Below are 20792 nucleotides of genomic sequence, written 5' to 3' on the forward strand. Positions count from 1 at the left end.
GACTCCCTAATTCACAGCTTGCTGTGGGGAAAATGCTTTGTAAACCTTGAAGTGGTACAAAAATGTGAATATCTTTCTGGAAGATAGTTCTGTGATCCAGAAAATTTCCCAAGTCCTCCCTATGCTTATTTAAATATGAAAGATCAATATATCTCAGGATTTTAATCCTCACTGTGTAAAGCACCTTCACTCCTCCAGAACTGCAACATTCCTCAGATGAAATCAATTTTGAAACTCCTTCTCCTTCAGCACCCTGTGCCCAGAGGAGAGGCTGAACACTGAAGGGTCCCTCCCAGAGTCTCTACATCAGTGTTTACTGACTCTGACACCCAGAAGACCCTGGATTGGAGGAACATATTTGTTCACGGGAATGTCTGTCTAGACAGGAGGTCCTGGCCTTGCAGCCATGGAAAAGATGGCCTACTATGTCCTTTCAGATGCACTCCTCCTTACCTTATGTTCTAACATCCTCCAACTCTTTTGTGTTCTCCATGAAATAAGGCTTCTCAGGTGCCAGGATCACTTGTAGCTTTTTTATTCTTTCACTGAACAGGATCAAGTATTTGACACATTGCCTAGACCAGAGACAGAACCAGGGCTGGGACTGCCAGGGACCAAGTCTCCACAAAGCCCAGCTGTAGGCCCTGTCCAGTGGATGATCTCCAAACCCTGTCCAGAGAGGACACAGTGATAGCCTTTGCACGGGTGGCTGGCCCAGCAGTCAATTTCAGACACATCGGCCACATGGCAGACTCTGCTGCTCACAAAAGCTAGGCCAGTAGGTCCCAAGCTCCAGAATGTCAGGCGCTGGTCGACAGAGGCAGAGACCAGGAGGTCTGGTCTCAGGACCCTTAGACCTGTCACATGGGCAGCATGAGCAGAAACCACAGAAAACTTCTGTATCACATGGATACAGGTCTTTGGAGTGAGCTTCCTGTCTTCTTGCAATGAGGTTTGTGGAATCGGGGGTACTTCAATAGCAATCAGGCAGACGTGGATGGACCCGTCATCACTACCACTCGACACAAGATACTGCCCTGCACAAGTCTCTCGGATGTGAAGACTGTTCACTCCACAGCTGTGTGCCTGGATGGTCAGACAGGGGTGTCCCAGATCTAGAAAAAGCAAAAAATCCATCAAAGATTAATGAATCTATTCTGAAGGAAAAGAAGAACTCCTGCATTAAGTGGATGGAGCAACACTTACCACAAGGCAGCTGCGTTCTTCCATTTGATCCTGTGACCCTAAGGGCGTGGTCTAAGGTAGCAGTGATATCCCAGAATGCAATGCTTCCATCCGTGGCAGCACTACACAGGACCACACTTCTGTGAAGAAGAAAGCATTTTCAGAGGCTGCTGGATCCAAGCTGCCTCGCAGGATGCCTTTCAGGGCATGAAGAAGGGAGCTCTGCCCTTTCACCCACTATTTTTAGCATGAGCTTTTCCTGCTAAGTTTCATGAGCTTGTGGTGAAGAAACCCAGTAAGACCAGAGTTACTGCTGGTCTTCTTGTCTGGCCCAGCCCCCTCCCTAATAAGAAACAGAATGCAGACTAGAGTTTTCAGAGTTGGCCGTCAGAGTCGGACCAGTGAAGTCACTGAGCAGACTGAACTCTGACATACACATCTGCAGGCTACAAACTCCAACATGTTCTTCCTCATCCTCCTCTCCCTCCCATCCCTGCATTTGTCTTTCTCACCTCTAACATCCCAAGCCTTCCAACCTCTTTGCTAGATAATGTGGCTTCCGTTTGAGTAAGATATTCCTCAGGTCGTTGTGGTGCTCAGGATGTCATATGGCACCGGGTATTGAGGCAATCTCTCACAGAGGCCCAAGTCTGACTCACCTTGTTCCAGGCCCGGCCTCGTATGTCAGTGTCTGGATCTTCAGAACACAGCGCTGATGGTAATAGGACTCCGCGAAGAGCAGTAATTTTCGAGCTAATTCATCCATGAGAAAGAGCCTTGCAGAAAAGAACAGGAGGAAGGCACGACTATATAGCCATTTCTCAATGGAGAAGCAACAATGATGTTTCTACATTGGATGCTGGAGCTCACGAGGAGTGTGGCAAACTGACATGACACTTCACTTGTTTGTGTAACCACAGGCAGGAAACCGAATCTTTCCAAGCTTCACTTTCCTCATTTGTGAAATGGAAATAGATGCCCACACAGCTGCCTGCCGCGGTTTTGTTCTCTTTCCTTCCCACATTTTGCTCAGTATGATGTGATATTGTAATGAATCATCCCCACTAGGCAGTGTGGAGAAATGAGCCTAGTATTTTAAATCTGCCTAAATGAGAACCTATATGTAGATAACTGAGAACGAATTGCATTTTTCTGGACTGTGGTTTCTTTCGAGAGCATTCAGGACCAGACTGTGTGACCTGCTCTTTCTTTCCCTGTCCTGTCCCTATTCCCATCTCCATTTCCATCTCTTCTCAGGCTTCCCTAAAGTTCCCACAAACAATCTGCAACTCCAGAGGAAGCTGTCACAAAACCAGAATATGCTACTCACCTCACCGATCCATCACTACAGGCTGCAGCCAGGACAAGGCCAAGACTGGACTGCTGTGGACTGGTCACCACAACAATGGACATGTACCTGAGATCAGAGACAGACCTTACCAGCCAATGGCTCTTAGAGACTCAGGCTATATTAAACTCTCTAGTCACAGGTACAGTGAAAGCTTTGACATGACTCAACAGAATAGCAATCCAGCTCAGAAACATTAGCCCTATGGCTGCTGCTCAAAAAGAACATAGTTAAATGTTAGATTTTTTTTTCCCTCATCCAATTTTATCTCAACCTCCTACCAGAATAGAGACTCTCTCCTCATGAGATCAGGAGTTCCCAGGGAGGGGCCCCCACTCCACTTCCTGCTTCCAGCCAATTGCCAAGTCCTATTGACTTTACAATTCTACTTCCTCAACTTCTCTCTCATCCATCCTTTCTCCTTTCCCTCCCGTTGCCGCCATTCTAACTCATGTCATTACTATCTCGTACACATACCCTTAGACATTTGTACTGACTTTTCTTCTTACGTTATCTTCCTTTCTAAACACAGTCCCTTTCACCCTCCCATAAGCAGAGAAACAACCCTAGTTGCACAGAATAAAAAGAAAAAAAAAGCCTCTGCCCCTCCACCTGGAACATCACCTTCCTCATAAATTTTTCCCACTCTCTCCTTCCTCTCAGCTCCCAGAGGACTCTGTACATGCTAATGGCATTTTCTACATTCTACCCTGTATTACTATTAATTATCCACACCTTTACTCCTCAAGTGGGGCTATATATTTTACATTCCCCCCCAAGAACCTAGGCCAGGGCTATGCATACAGTAGGTATGTAATAAGTACTTGCTGAATAAAAATTAGTCCTCATTAAACCAGGATTTCTTCCTTCTGCCATCAGATTAAGTAAGGAGTGCCTAGGCATTTCCTTGGTGCTGGTGACCGCACTCCCTATCAAGCTGCCTACTCATGAGTCAATATAGCTTCTAAAGGTTACCTGGTTTCAGGGTCCATCTTGATGACCTTGTGTTTGTTCTTCTGGTGGTCCCAGAGCTCATCTAACCGGTGAGAAATCAGATGAGTAACCTGGCAGGAAAGGCCTGCCTGGGCGCTGAGGTCTGCAGTGACCAGGAGTTGATAGCACTGCATCTCGGCCCTACCGCCAGCAGAGAAAAGGAGGCTCTGCAGTCCTGCTTGTGGCTCTCCTCCATTAGTATCTGCCCCACACAGCGCCAGGGTTCGAATACTGGAGATGTGGTTATTGATTGTGGCAAGCAAAAAGACTGTGGAGGAAGCAGCTACAAAAGCTAAGATGTTCATGGTTGTGTCTTCACTACTTGTGACCAGGATGTCAATGGTGTTGCCCCCCACCTGAGTCCTCACAGCTCCAATATACCTCACACAGGTGAGTTCTCGGCCATGCAAGGACTCTTTCAGGACTGCTTGGCAGCAACTGTCCTCCTCCTGAGCCTGATACACCATGACATCCCCAGCCTTGATATAGGCAAAGACCATGGTGGCTGGAGTTTGGACATAGCCCCAGGAGCGGTGACCTCCACCACAGGGTACTATGTGAAGCTTCTCATGGGTCCTTGGGCTCCAGACTACAAAGTCAGTAGAATGGAAGCCAAGGACAAGTAGGTTTCCACCAGGGGCAAAGCTGAGCCCAGCCACCCAGTCCATGCCTTTGCAAGGTTTTTGTTTCCACAGTGGCTGGAGCCGTTGGCCCTGCACACAGAGCTGCTGGAAGGAGCCATCCCTGCCTGTACTATAGACATAACCCCTGTGGTACGTCACTGAAGTAACACCCTGCTTCCCATGAATCCCAAACAGAAGGTCAACAGGGGACCCCTCCTCAGGGGTGACAGAATCATCGGACCCATGATCCTCATCGCTGTCAGCACTGCCGCCATTCTCCCTTCCTCCTATCTCTCCTCTACTTGGTTCAGCAGTGGCCGCTCCACAAGGAAACAACAGCAAAGAGCCCCGGCGGTCCCCACACACGAAGAAGTCCCCTTGGGGTAAGAAGGTGAGGCAGGTGTGCCACCTCTGTTTGCAGAGGGGCAGGATATAGCGCCGTTGCTCCACCACCCTGTCCACCCTTCCTAAAGGGCAGAATGAGACCTCTAACCACAACAAGACACCCTCTGGGCCAGAAGCAAAAAGAGCACAGCACAGATCATCCCTTCTTGGATCCTGGGGCTGGCGTGTGACCCAGCTCAAGGCATGAACTTTCCCCGAATAAATCTTCAGTTCCTTTGCCTCTTGTGGGTAGTGGAGGGGAAATATTTTAATGTGACCCTCTAGGTTTCCTAGTGCACATATCACACTACCACCAGGTAGCTGAACAGCATCCAGCAGATTGTAGGACTGGTAATTGATATCATCCAAGATGAACTTCCACAGTTTAACGGTCAAGTCGTAAAGATAAACAGCTCCAATATCAGTCATCACGAGAAGCCATGAAGGACTGATCAACGCTAAGGCTTTCGGAGATCCCTTCTGTGTGAATGAACCAAAGCCTAGTGCTAAGAGACTGTTGCCCAGAAGCCTGTTCCCTTTAAGGGGCCAAAGTCTGATGCCCGAATCAGCTCCACCTGTGACCACCCAGGCTTGTGTTTTGTGGACAGCCACAGCTCTGATGCTACGACCTCTGTGTCCTTTGAATGTCTGAACTATTTCACCAATGTAATTCCATACGATGCAAGCTGAATCCTCTCCAATGCTAATGATATAGTTGTCCAGGAGCTGGACAGACCACACCCTGGACTGGTGACCATAACATACCAGGATACACTGAGCCGAGCTGTGAGGGGCCCTCAGGTCCCCCACTCTCCAGACCCGAATGCTCCGGTCGTCAGAAGCCGAGGCTAGAAGACCTTTGCTCTCCAGATGGCAGATGCTGAAGATGACCCCACTGTGCCCACTTATCCTTCTCTCTACTCTGACTGTTCCTTCCTCATTGGTGAAATCAGCTGGGCGCCAAATCACAAGCTGGTTAAAGACAGTTCCAGCCACCAGCACCAGCTCCTGCCAGTCCTTCCCTACCAGGCAAGCAGAATAGATAATACACACCTCGTCACACTGTACCTCTTGCAAGGCCTGCTGATGCATGTAGTCATAAAGGACCACTGAGTTGTGTCCCAGGGCGAGGGCCAGGGCAGAAGTGGCTTTTCCAGGGTCCTGAAGCCAGTGAAGGTCCCAGATCCAGTCATGAAGCTCACAGAGCTGGGAGAGCCACGTCAGCTTCACTGCTCCCTCCCCCCAGCTCAATGTCAGCACACGGAGGCCTTTGCTTCCAAAGACAGCCAAGGTTGTTGCTGAGGCCTGGGGAGACGCTGGGCTCTGAAGTTCCCTGATGCCATGGATGTGATAATGACAGAGGACACTTGGCACAAACTGGGTTGCTATAAGCTGCCCACCAGTTTCCAAACAATAGATTAGTAAGTTGGGCCCTTCACCTGGACAGCAAAAAAGTAAAATAAAATCAAGGTTACCAACACATACATTCAGAATAAGATGAAGTCCCTGTAAATATGACCTTAGAGGAAATGTGGGGTTCAAGTAGCAAGTGACCTGGGGTTCTGAAACCAGGTCCTCTGCCTCCAAGCCGCCACTGGCCAAGAGTGTATGACCATGATTCTCTTGCCTCCCTGTCCTATTGGGACTCAGGCCTGGCCAAGCCCCAATCCTGGATTACTTCCACCATCTGCATCCTTCACTCCTATTCACGGGCTCCTGAACAAAACTGCTGATGAGGCCTACTGCTACAACAGAAGCCAGGCAGACACTCTTGGTCCAGGACTGACTCTCACCCACTGTCCACAGTTGCGTTTCCAAACTTCCTCATCTCTCCAAGGCCTTAACTTAGTCCACCCTCCCCATTCCCATGGAGGCTTGCCTTTTTCTTTCCTCATCTTCTATCACTCAGCCATCTCCTCTTATCCCAGCCTCAGGTGAAGAGGTGGCATCTCTAATTGCCAAGACAAGCCCTTGATCCCATTCCCTCCCTGTGACTTGTCCCTGCTATCATTCCCAGCCCTCCTCTTCAAGCTTTCCCTATCTACTGGCTCTTTTCCTGCTGCCCCAGCCTTGAAGAATGCTTGATCCAAGTGCCCCCTCTCGCTAACATTTATACATTTCCTCATCGTGGCTAAGCTTGAGAAAGGAGTCTACAATCAGTGCCTCTCTTCACTCTTCAAGACCCTTTGTAAATTGACTTCTGACTTCATTCAACTAAAACTGCCCTTTCTATAGTCACGAATAATCTCTTGATTACCAAATTTAAAAGCCTTTTCTCAGCTGCCAAGATGATTCTTCCAATCACATCACCTCTCAATCAATCAACATGCATTTTTTAAGGGCCTCCTGAAGGCTAGATACCGTGCTAAGCGCTGGGGATATAAAGAGGCAAAAGACAGCCCCTGCCCTCAAGGGGATTGCAATTTAACAGCTTCTCTATTCAATTAGCTCCAAGTTCTGGGTCCAAAGGAAAGAGTCTTTGTGTGATCCTGAGCAGGTCACTTTCTGGGCCTTAGCTATCCTCCTCATCTTCCAGACAAAGTACTAGGTGTACCAGTCCCTATTGCCACCGGGATCAAAGAGAAACTCCAGCTGGCATGTAAGCCTTCCTAACGTCTGGACCCTTCTTACCTTTGATGCCCTTCCACATACTCAGTCACACTGACCTACTTCAGGTCCGCAACATGGCATCCCAGACGTCTGTGCTTTTCCATTCGCGGAGGGCTCCTGCCCTCTCACCTCTGCCTCAGTTTCCCTGATTTTCTCCCAATCCCGCCTTTCCCAGCCTTCCTGGCTGCGTGGGGGGGGCTGTCTGTCTCGTGCGCACCCCGTAATGGGCCGGCCGTCCCCTTCTTCAGAACGCGCGCGGCTTCACGGCATTGCACGGCCTGTGCCCTCCTCTGCGTGCCCACCGTTTGGCACAGTAAACGCCCAACGATGCTTGGCGTGGGCCTGGCAGCGCCTGACTCCGGGCACAAACAGCCCGATGTGTGCGGGGCCAAGGGCATCGCGGAGCCACGGGACCCTGGTGGCCCGTCGGGCAGCCTTCCCCGAGGCGGCTGGATTTCTGCCAGGAGCCCAACGCCCCGTTTTACCCCGCGAGGAGCTGCCTCGCCAGGCTCGGGGCTGCCCTGCTCTGCCCCTCGGTCTGGGGGCGCTCTGGGCACGGGAGTCTCAGCTCCTTCTGGCCCCCAACGTTACTATCGCTTACGTGCCCAGGAAGCCAGGGGCCGCAAACGGGCAGACCCGCCGGGGGGCCAACTAAGGGCGGGAGGGGCCGCCCCCGGCCCAGGTCCCCGTGCGCGCCCCTGGCCTACCCCTGCCTCAGTTTCCCGTCGGACCCAGGCTGCTCCCACAGCCTCGTGGGCCGAAGGGCGAGCTCGGCTCCGCGTGCCGCCCACGGAGGGAGAGGTCCTCGGCTTCCCGGGGCCCGCAGCGCGACGCGGCCCGGGGGTCCGGCCCGAACCCCCTTACCTGCCACAACGCGGTCCCCCACAAAGCGCAGGGCAGTGACCGGCGCCAGCAGCAGCAGCGACTCCGCCTTCCCCGCAGGAGGCGCCATGGCCCTGGCCGAGGCTCGGAGGCCGGCACGCCGCACGCACGCCGCACGCACGCCGCCCGGCACGCACGCATGCACGCACGCCGGGGCCACGCGGGCCCGAGGCGGCATCGCAGCCAATGGAGGGGCCCGTCGCTGGCCGCCTTCCCGGCCCGAAGCTCCCGACGCCGGCCGTCATTGGCCCGTTTCATCGGTCTTGCGAGCGATTGGAGCAGTCAGTGGGAGGCCGTCCTACCAGGCGACCAATGGGCCTTCCCCCCGCCACGTGACTCTGGACGCTGGGTACCTGGGAAGCGCCGCCCTACGCCCCCTACCCGGTCTGCTGCCAGGCCCCTTCCGCCGCCGGGCGGCCCGTGGCTCACGGTGCCCCTCGTTCCGCCAGCCCCGCAGGAAGTCCGGGCCGCTCGAAGCTTTCCCTTTTTACGTGGCCGTTTTGGAAGGCCGTGGGGTCCGCACGCAGCAGCACACCGAGTGGCGCAGGACGGGGGGCTGCAGCCCTGGGCGGCCCGCAGACCTGCCCAGGCCGGGCACTCCGAGGGTCCGGACCCCCCGGGGTGGGGGCAGGGCACGCAGCCCAGGCGGTCCCTCCCCCCGCCGAGCCTGGCAGTGGCCTCCCGAGTGTGGAGGACCCGAGTCTCTGGTCCAGCCCTCCTGAAGGACGCGTGTGTGGGGGTGCAGGAGCGTGCTTGTACCAGTCACCAGTGGCACGGGCAGGATGAGACGCAGCCGCGGTGACAGACCTGGCAAGGACCCGGCAGGGGCAGCGAGGGTCCCGACCTCAGAGGGCACGGGCACAGTGCCTTTTCTGAACGAGCCTAGTAGGCAGCCAGCGCCTCTGAAACCGCGGACGGGCCCCCCGCTGCCTGCACAGAACTCGGGTTCAAACGAAAAAGCAAACAGAACGCTTCATTCCGTAAAACTGTTACTATTGCACTTTAAAAGTTTCCCTTTTCCCCCAATAATTTATACTTCGGCATGAATAAAGCCTGTTTTCCCCTGAGAAGAAACCATTGCTACGCGCCCTCGTCCCGCTGCAGGTAAGGCTCCTGGTCCTGGCTCGTTCATCAGCACGAGGTGACCTTGGCCAGGTCACTGCTTCCTCAGCCTGGGGTCCGAGAGGGCCAGACGAACTCATCTCCAAGGTCCTATTCCGCTCCGCCATGATTGTCTCTCTCCCACATGAACCCTGAGCACCAGGAAGTCTGGCTTTGAGGGCTGCATTATCCTTACAGTGGGAAGACCTGAACACCCACCTTGGCCATCGGAACAGTGTGACAACAAAAACAAAAAGGAGCATTTCACTCAGGGATCCAGGTTCCTAGAGAAACTTAGGAATTAGCCAGTATTCTCCCACCCACACCTCCCCAAATCCCTGCCCTAGAACTCTTAAGCACCAAATCAGCTTTTTCTTTTTCCTGGTGACAGTGACATTTCTACAAATAATTTAAGGGCTTAAATTTTCCTCAACTATAGGGCAAGAAGGTGAGGATCAGATGCTGGCCTGTTTCCCTTCTTACAGACACACCAAGGACTTAAGGCAGACTTGAAGCTTTTCCCCATTTGTCGAACAGGAAGCTGCTGCCCTCAAAATGAACCGCTTTCTTCCCCAGCCACAGCCTGGGTTTGTACCGGGGAGCTACAAACTACTAGGAGATTTCTATGGAAATATGGGAACAAACGACCACACCCCCAGAGAAGGCTCCAGAAGCCACAGGGAGGTGAACCCATGAGGTGAACTCATTTGGACTCCCAGTAAATTCATTCTTTGAAAATCCTTTCAGGCCTTTTTTTCCTGGAAAAATTCCATGGACACAGGGCTGTAGGGCTCCTGTGGGTGCTCATGGCTGCCACATTTTCTCACTAATTCAACATTCGTATGAAAACCCCAAGCCTCATAGCTCAGATATCATCTCAGAGCCTTCCTGGCTGAAAAGGCAAAGAACAGATCAGCTTTCTGTTAAAGCAAATAGTGTACCAAGGCTGCCATGATGTCACTGAATGGGCTGCTCCAGCTTGGCCTGTGGCTGTCTCTGACCCCACCCCCACCATCAGAGCTCTACATGCACATTCTTGTAAGATTTGTCCACTGTCCACTCAGGCTGGGCCTCAAGCTCCTCCTGGCCATAACGGGCCATTTCCTGATGGAACCGGATCTGGCGACTCTTGCTGGGGTCTACATTGATCCAGTTATTAGCTATCCATTTGGTTCCCTGGGTGACCAGACAGCCACCATGCAACGAATATTCATCCAATTCTCCTACCCAACCTGGAGAAAGAGGGAGAGAGATCAAACAATGAGCCACCCAGCAGAAAACAGAGCTTGGATAGGGAAGAGCTCATGACATTAATGATGCATCAGAGCCATTTCGAGAAAGGACCAGGATCCAGAGCTTGTCTAGGCTCTCAAAGTAAAAGAGATCTGAGCCACATACAAATGCATGTACCTCTTTCAGTTACACAAGACTTCATGGCTTCTTGTCTTTCTAAATATGACCTCAGTTTTTGTCTTCAGCCCTTGTCCCTCTTCTGAGCTCCAAAACACTCCCAACTTCCCAACAGGCCAACCCTACCTGGATATTTCACTGGTGCCTCAAATTCAACATGCCCCAAACGGAGCTGATCTTTTCCTCCAAACGACCACCTCCACTGGGGAACCTCCAGTCAGTCTCACATTCATAACCTGGTGCCGTTACCTTCTCTTTCCTCTTCCCTGCTCCTTCCATATTCAGTCACTTAAAAGCATCCCGTCTTTTCCACCTCTCCAGCATTCCTTGCCTCCATTCTATTGCACTTTTTATGAACTGATTTGCCCCATTTGTAAGACAGCAACAGCTGTCTTCTTTTTTTACTACTATTATTTTTACCTCCTGTACTTAGCAAAGTGTCTGGGATATGGTAAGTGCTTCATAAATGCTTGTTGCTTGGTAGCCTGTACCTGAGCATAAGGCCTCTGCTGTTGCTCAGTCCTGTCTGACACTCTGTGACCCCATGGACCGATACTGTCCAGGGGTTTTCTTAGCGATGATACTGAAGGGGTTTGTCATTTTCTTCTCCAGTGGATTAAGGCAAACAGAGCTTAAGTGACTTGACCAGGGTCACTCAGCTAGTAAGTATCTGAGGTCACATTTGAACTCAGGTCTTCCTGACTCCAGGATCAGTGCTCTATTCACCAAACCACCTAACCATTCACTTTTACAATTACTGGACTGAGTGAAGATCAAATGTCTTTGCTCAGTACCCAAGGTCCTAAATCTGCTGCTGCCCTACATTTCCAAACTTATCTCATATTACCACCTCCCTGACCTGCCAAATGTCTTGTTCCTTGTTCATGATATTTCTGATACCCTACCCCAACCTATTCTAATAGCCCCTCTTCCAGTCTTATATGAGGACTAGTTTACCTGAATTCCTATCCATCCTTTAAATCCAAATTCAAATGTCATCGCTTCCATGAAGCTTGCCCTGATCTCTATAGTATTTCTCCAATGGTGCTGAAAAGAACCCTAAAATGCTCCAAGCTTTTTTTTTTAAATGGACATACATCTTTTGTTAATTGGCATTAAAAATAATCAGTTTATATGCTCAAAGGGCTACAAAAATGTGCATACCCTTCGACCCAGCAACATTGTTTCTAGGACTGTATCCCCAAGAGATCATAAAAACGGGAAAGGGCCCCACATGTACAAGAATACTTATAGCAGCTCTCTTTGTGGTGGCCAAAAACTGGAAATCAAGGAGATGCCCATCCACTGGGGAATGGCTGAATAAATTGTGGTATATGAAAATAATGGAATACTATTGTACTATAAGAAATGATGAACAAGAAGACTTCAGAGAGGCCTGGCAAGACTTATATGAACTGATGCTGAGTGAAAGGAGCAGAGCCAGGAGAACTTTGTGCACAACAACTACCACGGTGCGTGAACTTCACAGCAATGGTCTTCTAAGGCAAAATGCCTTCCACATCCAGAGAAAGAACTATGGAATTCAATTGCAGAATGTAGCAGATCATCTGTGTGTGTGTGGTGTGTGTGTGCGTGCGTGTGTGCATGCACATTGCGTTTTGGTTTGTTAGATGATATCTCCCACTCATTATAATTCTTCAACATAGCATGACTGAGGTGAAAATGTATTTAATAGGAATATATGTATAGAACCTATACAAAACTGCATGCTGTCTTGGGGAGGGAGGGGGAAGGTAGGGAGGAGGGAGGGGGAAGGTAGGGAGGAGGGAGGGAAAATAATAATCTAAGTTATATGGTAGTTATTGTAGAACACTGAAAATAAATAAAATTAGTTAATAAAAAAGATGAAATACAATAAATAATCTAAAAATTAAAAAAAAAAACAGTAAAAAAATAATCAGTTCAGAGGATTTTATGTCAAGGCTTCTGCCAAAGTTTTCTTTAGAAACTGAAGGATCCTCCCACTGTGGAAGAGTTTGAGGACTACTTCCCTACAGTGTGTATTACAGTCATTTATTGATCACATTCCCCCTATGAGTTACAAGGGCAATGGCCATGTCTTACACATTTTTTTAAGACTGGGTCTCCCTATCTTGTCCAGAGTGAAAGCACAGCAGCCACTCATGGGCCCAATCCCCAGACTGACTGGTACAGAAGTTGTTAATCCCACTGCCTCTCAAAATCCCTGAACTCAAGGAATCCACCAGTTTCAGCCTCCTCAAGGAGCAGGGATTACAGACATCTACTCCACCACCCCTGGGATTAGCATTCTCAGTTTTTTCTCTCTCTTACTTCCAGGCACAGTGTTCTGTACATAATAGGCCCTTAATAAGATGTTCACTGAGTTGAAAATACTATTTATTCTACTTAGGATGCCTTCCCCACCTCCCACTTCTCTTCTCCCCAGCCAAAATTTACCAATCCTATAAGGCTCCCCTCCCCTCCTATCTCCTTCAAGAAGCCTCCTGGGATCACACCAGCTTGGACTGATCTCTCCTTCCTTTGAGATCTGCTTACACTTGACTCTGCTACTCATGATAGATACAGATAGTATAGACTTAGATCATCTAATTCAACTAGCTCATGATACTGGGATTAAAGAGCCTCAGAGAGGGGAAGAAACTTTTCCAAGGTCACACAGGTAGAAAGAGTTTTCCAAATTCATTTTGGCCTTCTTATACACTGTCTCCTTATTACCTAATATTACCATATATATGTATATCTTGTTTCCCCAATATGCCACAAGGTTTTTGAGAGTAGAATGTGACTTCCACCCTTTACAGCACAAGGGCTAGAACTGGAACTGGAGCCCTTTCATTCACAAGTTAATTTTTGTCTCATCCATTCCTGTGTCAGTCCTCAGGTCACATGACTGTGAGACAGACAAAGGGCAGCTATGAAAGTGTCAAGTGGCACCTTCATGGAAATGGGAAAGTTCAGAAAGAGGTAGTTTGGTGAGGAGATAAAGGGGATGAGGGAAGGGAATATCAGGAAGAGATTTTTCTAATTCAGACATGTTTCACTTAAAGTGATGAGAGGATGCTGATGCTTTGAAACCTTGAATGGCAGAACAGAAAAGGGCCTCAGGGGATTATTTTGTCCCAACCCCTCAAATCCAGGTCAAGGGATGAAGTGACTAACAATGGGGTAAAACAGAGCCAATGCAAGTAGCTCTCAAAGGAATTCTGGGCCCTCAGCTTCACACCCCTGAAAAGGCTGAAGTCCTAATGTCCCTAAAGTCCCAGCGAGGGCACCCAAAGAGAGGAGCACCTCAACAAAGGCCTGTGCTTATCTCCTGAGGAAGCACATCTTTTCTGTCCACTAAAGCCACAGGGGTGGGGGCACTGTACCTTGCCCATCAGACAGGTAGTTGTACCAGAAGACAGCCGTGCCTTGCTGAGGTTTCACTCTCAGGTTCCCTTTGTCACAGTGTTTCCGGGTATCTCGGAGATCAATATCATTCTGGATCAGGGACTGCAAGTGGCACAGCAAGTAGTAAGTGTTTGTGCTGCCAACACAGGAAGAGCCTAAGAGAGAGGTGAGGTATGGATGGGTATTTCTAACTCCTACCTCTTGTCAAATTTCCCCACCCCTGAGCCTGGCAGAAAGCCAGGTTTGCATAGCTCTCCAAGGTAGGCTGTGAGTTGTTTCCATTTAATGGCATAACCTGAAGGATCAATGCAGGAAAACTCATCACTAAAAGCAAACTGACTGTTCCCTCCCCCCAAGTCATTAGAAAAAGCTAGTTCCTGCCATTCCAGGAAGAAACAGGAGGAGTATCAGCTGAAGCCCGGACTCAGGACACACCATGAAAGGCGTCTACCTGGGTCAGTTGCCATTTCTCTTCAAGTTCTGCAGGTCAAGTTGACCAAGGCCTTCACATTCTCTCTGGGGGTCATCCAGTCAATTTCAGAGAGGGCCATGCTGGCAAAAGTGCACACAACCAGGGGAACCAATTGGGCTCCAATACTTTTTCCCTTACCAACTCATCATAGGTTCTGTTGTCTGCCACTGGGAAGGTTGTCTCTCCACCACTGGTGACATTGTTCAGGTAAAACAGCACAGTCACATAGCTGTAAGGCAGAAGAGGAAAGACAGGAACCTCAGAGTCTAAATCGAAGGCCTTACAGTACGCAAGAAAGGGTGCAAAGTGAGGGTGGTAAATTGTTAGTCGTTACCCCCACCCCAGGGTACATCTCCTATCTGCTTGTTTTTTAGTCAAGGCACAGGGTGCGGGACAACAGAGGTTCAAGTGCTGCTGTCTGAACCAGAGTTTGATGATCAGTTCCAGGTGTCACATTTTAAGAGGACATTAACCATCTGGAGGTGTATCCAAACAAGCAACTGGGATGGTGAAAACCATGCTATATGAGGACTGATGAAAGGAACTGGGGAGGAGTGGGGCAGAGGTAGGGGCAAGAATACAATTCCTATCTTCCAATATCTGAAAGGCAATCATGTGAAAAAAGGATTAGACTTTGTTTTGCTTGGCCTGAAAGGGCAAAAACTAGGCAGCAGTTGCAAAGGGACAGATCTCAGCTTGACAAAAGCTTCCTAATAATTAAAAGTAGCTCAAAGGTAAATGCCCCATTTAACCATATTATACTGAGAGCTTCCTTCATGTAGGCCTCCAAGTAGGCACACTAGATGGAGAACTGGCCGGAGAGTCAAAATCCTCCAGGCTCAAGTTCCACCTCTGAGAGATGGTGACCAGAATGATGACTGGGGGTAAGTCACATCATTTCTCAGCCCCCCAGGCAACTTTCTGAAATAAGCTGCCTAATAGTTATTGATTAGCATTAATAGAATTCCCTCACCTGGAATTCTAGCTGAGGCTAGGTATCCTCTTGAGACGGGATATTGTAGGAGGGACTCCTACTCTGGGTGGGATTAAAGGAGATGAATTCTGAAGGCCCTCCTAGCTCTGCCTTCTACAAATATACCATTAACTTCTGCAGGAATAAGGATAGGACCAGTCAGCCACATGAACAATGCATGACCAAGTACTGCCCTTGTGTGTTGGAGTCTGTGCTGTACTAGGTACAACACTCAGAGATTCCCAAAGAGGATGATCTGCCCTGGGAGGGGGGGAGCAACTGGGGGAAGGACACTGAATAAAAATAAAGAGGTGATGGAAGCATAAGGGAAGAAGAGAAGAACATTCTAAAAACCATTTGGACACATTTCATCTGCGTGTAACACAAAGTCATAGTGATCACATTATTTTCCAAATAAACAAACAAAATACAAGTTATATAACTCATCCGTGGTCAAGTCAAATGACAGGTCTTAACAAGCAAGTGTCAAGTGTCGGAAGGCAAACATGTAGCGCATTGTCAGAAAGTTCAGCATGAATTGGCAGGAATATGTGCTTGTAGCAATGACTTGTTTACAATACAATACTACATGTGATACAATATTGTGTCACCAAAATTTCAATGCAGGAAAAAATGACAAATTTACAATATATTGTTAAATTTAAGAAGCATCATCTTAAAAAAAATTATACATTTTTTGAAATGATGCAAATTTTCTAAAAAACCATTAAAGGGTTAAATAAAGTAGATTTCCAGGGGGGCACTGAGTAATTTTTTTAAACGAGGAGGTAAACCAAATAAGTTTGGGAACCTCTGCTCTAAAGGGTAAAGAGGGACAGCTAGGTGGTACAATGGACAGAGCAATGGGCCTGGAGTCTGGAAGATCAGAGTTCAAATCTGGCCCTGTTTGCCTTAGTTTCCTCATCTATAAAATGAGCTGGAGAAGGAAATGGCAAATCACTCCAGTATCTTTGCCAAAAAAGACAAAACCAAACCAAACCAAACCCAAATGGGATCATGAAGAGTCGACACAACTAGAAAATGACTGAACAACAACATGCACGCTGAGGAGTAAGTGAGTAAAACAGAAACTCAAGGGCTACTTCCAGAGGTTCAGTTCTGAGTACAGCAGAATGCTCAGGGCTATCCCTACCACTCTTACAAAAATAAATCTTGTAAAAGGTGAAGATCTCCTCAAAAAAGCTGGAAATGTGAGACTGGACAATGTCAGATTTGAGAGGTCAAGAATGAAAAATTATTCACTTAGAAGAGATATTTGTAGCCATGAGACCAGATGAGTTCAACAGCAAAGAGAACCAAGGACAGTGCTTCAGAATTCTATTGGACACCTATGGGTATAACTGTAAGGAAACCTTAGCTTGGAGAACAGGAAGACCAAAAGTAGTCTTGAATTGCTGTATGACACTGAACTGTTTTGGTTAAATGAATCCAAATTCCTCCAGCTTCAGACTCAGGTTATTCAACTGTTCTCATTTTCTCAAGTTAAGGAAAGAGGGGAAAAAAAGGTCACAAGATCTTAAGAATCAAATATTCTAGAAATTCTAATTTTTCTTTTAAAAAATACATTTTTGTTGATATCCATCATCTACATTTTCTACTGTATCCTTTCTTTCACTTCCTCCCAGAGAGCCATCCCTTACAATAAAGAAAGTAAAAAACAGCTCAGCAAAACTAACCATGACCTATGGAAAAAGTCTGTTATATGCAATATTCTACATTCTGGTCTTCCTCCAAGAAAAGAGGGAGGGGTTTATTTTTTTTTTTTCTTTTCAAGTTGGCCAAGCAAGCTATTTAGATTTAGGATCATGATGGGGGAAAAGAGTAAACAAATGAATCAGAGAAGACTTCAGAAATTAGGAGAATCAAGAAAGCAGAAATTTAATAATATTGGATGTTGCAGAAAAGTCTCTGAAAATGCAGGCTAAGAAAGGGATTTTGCAGATTTTGAGAAAAGGAGAAAATAATTATTGATCTCTGAGATTAGTTACAGTAGAATAACAGGGCTGAGAATCAGATGGCAAGGGGTTAAAAAGGGGATAGGTGAATACCATATAAAGACCATACATTTTGAGTTTTAAAGCAAAGGGAAGGAGAGACATAAGACCTATGGCTAGATGGGTTATAAGGGCCAAGTGAGAAGTGTGTGTGCGTGTGTGTGTATAATATATATTTGTCCTTTTGAAATAACAAATACTGATATGTTCAAAGGTGCCAGGCCTAGAAGCCTGTGTGGGCTACCCGAGTCTTCTTACCTCACCTCCGAGGTCTTCGGTTGGCCAAAACCGGATGCTCATATGAGAGAAAGGACGTTCCAGAGTCGAACAAGGGTTGAGCTTTATTTCAGGGTCTCGGTTACAAGTGCAGGGGAGTCTTCCTTAGGAGGAAGAGGGGGAGATTTCCTAAGGAGGCTAAGATCTTAGGGATTGGAAGCAGAAGTACAAGCGGGGAGAGAGGGGGAGGGGAGAGAGAAAAGAAGAAAAGCGGAGCCTACTGTCCTCTTGGCTCCTCACGTGCTATGAGAGCTTTCAGGCTTCCTCAATCCTACTTAACCTTCAGCCGCATAGTTTGCATCTGAATACCGTGCTGTTAGGTAACTAGGTGTGCCCAGATCCGGGACCATCTCGAGGGCGGGGAGATCTCTCTCCCATCACGTTTCTCACGGGAAGAGGCGGAATTACTCGAGATAGCTCGGTTCACCTCGATTCCCTGCCGTTTCCTGGGGGGGTCTCGTGAGAGCTCTAAGATTTAGAAGCTCCCACCTTTACCCGCCCGAGACTGTCCACACGGAATTGAGCTTCCAATCCCAACACAAAGGCATAAGAAAAGGAACCCATGAAAAAGAAATTAAGAAAGGGAAAAGATGGAGCAGCTAGGTGGTGCAGTGAGTACAGCACCAGCCTTAGAGTCAGGAGGACCTGAGTTCAAATTTGGCCTCAGACATTTGACATACTTACTAGCTGTGTGACCCTGGGCAAGTCACTTAACCCCAATTGCCTTGCCTTTCCCCTCCACCCACACCTCCTGCAAAAAAAAAGGGGGGGAAAGATAACTGTGAGAGGAAGAGCATAGGGGAGGGAGGGAGCTGAAAGGAATGAAAAAAATCACAGACTGAGATGAAGATGAGTGCATTATGAGGGAGCTAAGTCTTCTTTGTAAAAGAGGGGGCCAAAACCATTCAACAGGGGTGAAATGGGAAGGAAGAAGTCAGAGATAAGTGCTGTGCAGCACAGGCTAGTCAGTCACTCAGGAACTGTTAAGAATGGATCAGGACCAGAATGGAAGGCAGACAGCTGGATTCTACAATGGGCAGCATCTGAATTCCTACTTTGTGAAGCTTACCACACCCTCATTCCCAAACCTAGTCATAGAGGTTCAAAGCATTTAGAGCTGGATGGGATCTTAGAGATTAACATTTTTCAGATGAGGAAACTAAAGCTCAGAGAGGGTGATTTGTTCAAGAGTGGCACAGTGGAGACCAAAGCCTAGTTTCTCTTCCCTCCCAGGATGCCATCTTTCTATGATGCTTCAAGGCTAGTGGGTGATCCTTACCGACAGGAAGTTTCAAAGGGTGATGTCTCATTAGCGATGAGTTTTGTATGGCTGCAAGCTGTTTCTGGGAACACAGGCCCACTGTCCATGTGGGCGTGGTAGTGCCCGCCCTGGTCATACCGGACCACCTGCATAGGCTCACTGTGTTCCACAATCTCTCTGGGCAGACGAGTGAGACGGAGAACCCTGGCAGAGAAAGCAGAGCGGAGAGTGGTGAGATTCTGAGGGTCCCCCTGCTGTCTCTGTGAGTGGAGACCTGACCTTCAACAGTGAAGGAAACGCCCAGGGATGGAGATGTTCTCAGGGCTCTCCCAGCTTTGGGCTGACAGGCTGAGGCCTATAGGATGGGTATGCTGCCTGAGAAGCCATGGAAATGGCACAGCAGCATGCACCACTTCCTCCAGAGGTGACCTTGGGCAGGTCTCCTCACCTTTTGGGACTTTATTGAATTAGACGGCCTGGGAGGATGCTTCCAACTCTAAATCTAAATCTTTGAGCCAGGCTAGCCATCCCCAGGAGGCAGGCAAGGCAAGCAAGGCATTCTGACACATATACTCTGGGGACCCCAAGATCTGGGCATCACGCCCCTTCCATGTGCCTCATGGGAGAAATTCAGAGATTTATTCACATGACTGAGAAAGTAATTTGACCAATATCTAGTGGGCCCATCATATCTAGTAGGACTGAAGCCTCAGGTGGCCTCCAGTCCTGGGTCATTCCTAGCCCCCAGAAGAAAAGATCCCATAGAATCGGATCCCCAATACGATCAGGAATCCAGGAGCTTGGAATCTCTCAGGATAGATACCCCTCCCCCACCCCAACAACTCCAAACTGAAATGAGAGTTAAAGTTAAATTCCCTCAGTGAATTACATTCCCAATCCCACCTGAACAGTGAAGTCAGCTCAGTGGGAAGGAAAGAGATTAGATTTCCATTAAGATTGGCCCCTGCTCTCAGACCAATCAGTCCAGCTGGAGAATTCCTCTACAGAGCTAAGGAAGCACCAGCCTCCCATTTCTAAACTATCCAGTCACCCCAGGAAAGGACTCGGGAGAAGGGCTGAAGGTGGGGACAATCCACCAGAAGAGATCCTTACTGCTAATTAACTAAAAACAAACAGCCAAACCATTTTTCATTTCAATTGTATCTAGTTAGCCCCTAATTAGAGTATATTTGTTTTAATTAAACACTTATCACCTGCCTTTCAATTCATTACAACCCAATTTCGACAAATATCCTATTTAATGTCTCATTAACTAGAGCTTGCTAAATCAATTGAATACATTCCACACCTTCCCAAAACTTCCTAGTCTTTCTCCAGTCTAGCTAAATACAAAGTTGGGTCCCCAGGGAGGGAGGAGGGTGGCATGCCAACATCCCCTCTTAAATGGATATTCCTTGGGTTTCTAATTTGTCTTTCCACAAAAGGCTTTGTTCCAAAAACTTGGGGCTAGACTTGGGAACCAGGAGCCCTGATCTAGTTGGGCAACCCTCTTGGAACCTCAGTTTCCTCATCTGTAAAATAGAAATATCAATAACTGCTTTAACTACAAGAGGGTTGTTGTGAGGAAGGTTCTTTGCTCAACTAAGATGTTTGCAAAGTATTTTTTGCAAACCTTAAAGCCCCATATAAAAGTCTGTTATCGTTCTTTTCAAAGTCAGAGGCCTTGCCATTAAACATTCCCACTCTGTCCTAGGGCTAGATGCATCAGGCTCATCTCCTGGAGAGGAGTCACTGCAGAACTTTAGAAAGTGACAACTGTTGTTTTTTTTAAGAACCCCAGGATGATCCTTCTGTGTCCCGGCATATAGCCCCTCAGATGAGCCTTCCTCAGACTTCTCCTACAGC

The 20792-nt window shown here is 48.2% G+C and overlaps 2 protein-coding genes across 8 annotated transcripts in view; both read right to left on the reverse strand.

The window, feature by feature from the left end:
- Window positions 1-511: 511 nt before the first annotated feature.
- Window positions 512-8239, reverse strand: WDR6 (WD repeat domain 6). Of its 4 annotated transcripts, none has more exons than XM_072651543.1 (6): window positions 8008-8237; window positions 3509-5972; window positions 2516-2602; window positions 1845-1961; window positions 1207-1325; window positions 512-1115 (listed from the first exon to the last, which is right to left on the reverse strand). In XM_072651543.1, the coding sequence occupies exons 1-6, from the start codon at window positions 8201-8203 to the stop codon at window positions 556-558; spliced, it is 3543 nt and encodes a 1180-aa protein (XP_072507644.1). In that variant the 5' UTR covers window positions 8204-8237; the 3' UTR covers window positions 512-555. The 4 variants fall into 4 exon arrangements, with proteins under 4 accessions (XP_072507644.1, XP_072507670.1, XP_072507664.1 ...); XM_072651569.1 differs by lacking the exon at window positions 8008-8237 and adding an exon at window positions 7200-7395; XM_072651563.1 differs by lacking the exon at window positions 8008-8237 and adding an exon at window positions 7165-7283.
- A 762-nt stretch (window positions 8240-9001) lies between these two features.
- P4HTM (prolyl 4-hydroxylase, transmembrane) overlaps window positions 9002-20792 on the reverse strand; it is a 32222-nt gene continuing 20431 nt past the window's right edge. The window contains exons 6-10 of one of the 4 annotated variants that reach the window (XR_011976664.1): window positions 18945-19130; window positions 14540-14630; window positions 14128-14224; window positions 13908-14031; window positions 10229-10358 (exon numbers count right to left, since the gene is read on the reverse strand). Coding sequence is in view for 3 of the 4 variants with exons in the window: in XM_072651663.1 (XP_072507764.1) it covers window positions 10141-10358; window positions 13908-14031; window positions 14540-14630; window positions 18945-19130 (619 nt within the window). In the remaining variant the exon portion in view is untranslated. Of the gene's footprint in view, window positions 10359-13907; window positions 14085-14127; window positions 14225-14539; window positions 14631-15419; window positions 15510-18944; window positions 19131-20792 lie in introns of those variants that run through there. The other 3 variants (XM_072651663.1, XM_072651675.1, XM_072651685.1) reach the window with 3 other exon arrangements.

The sequence above is a fragment of the Notamacropus eugenii genome, chromosome 1 (genome assembly GCF_028372415.1).
Source record: "Notamacropus eugenii isolate mMacEug1 chromosome 1, mMacEug1.pri_v2, whole genome shotgun sequence".
Lineage (NCBI taxonomy): Eukaryota > Metazoa > Chordata > Mammalia > Diprotodontia > Macropodidae > Notamacropus > Notamacropus eugenii.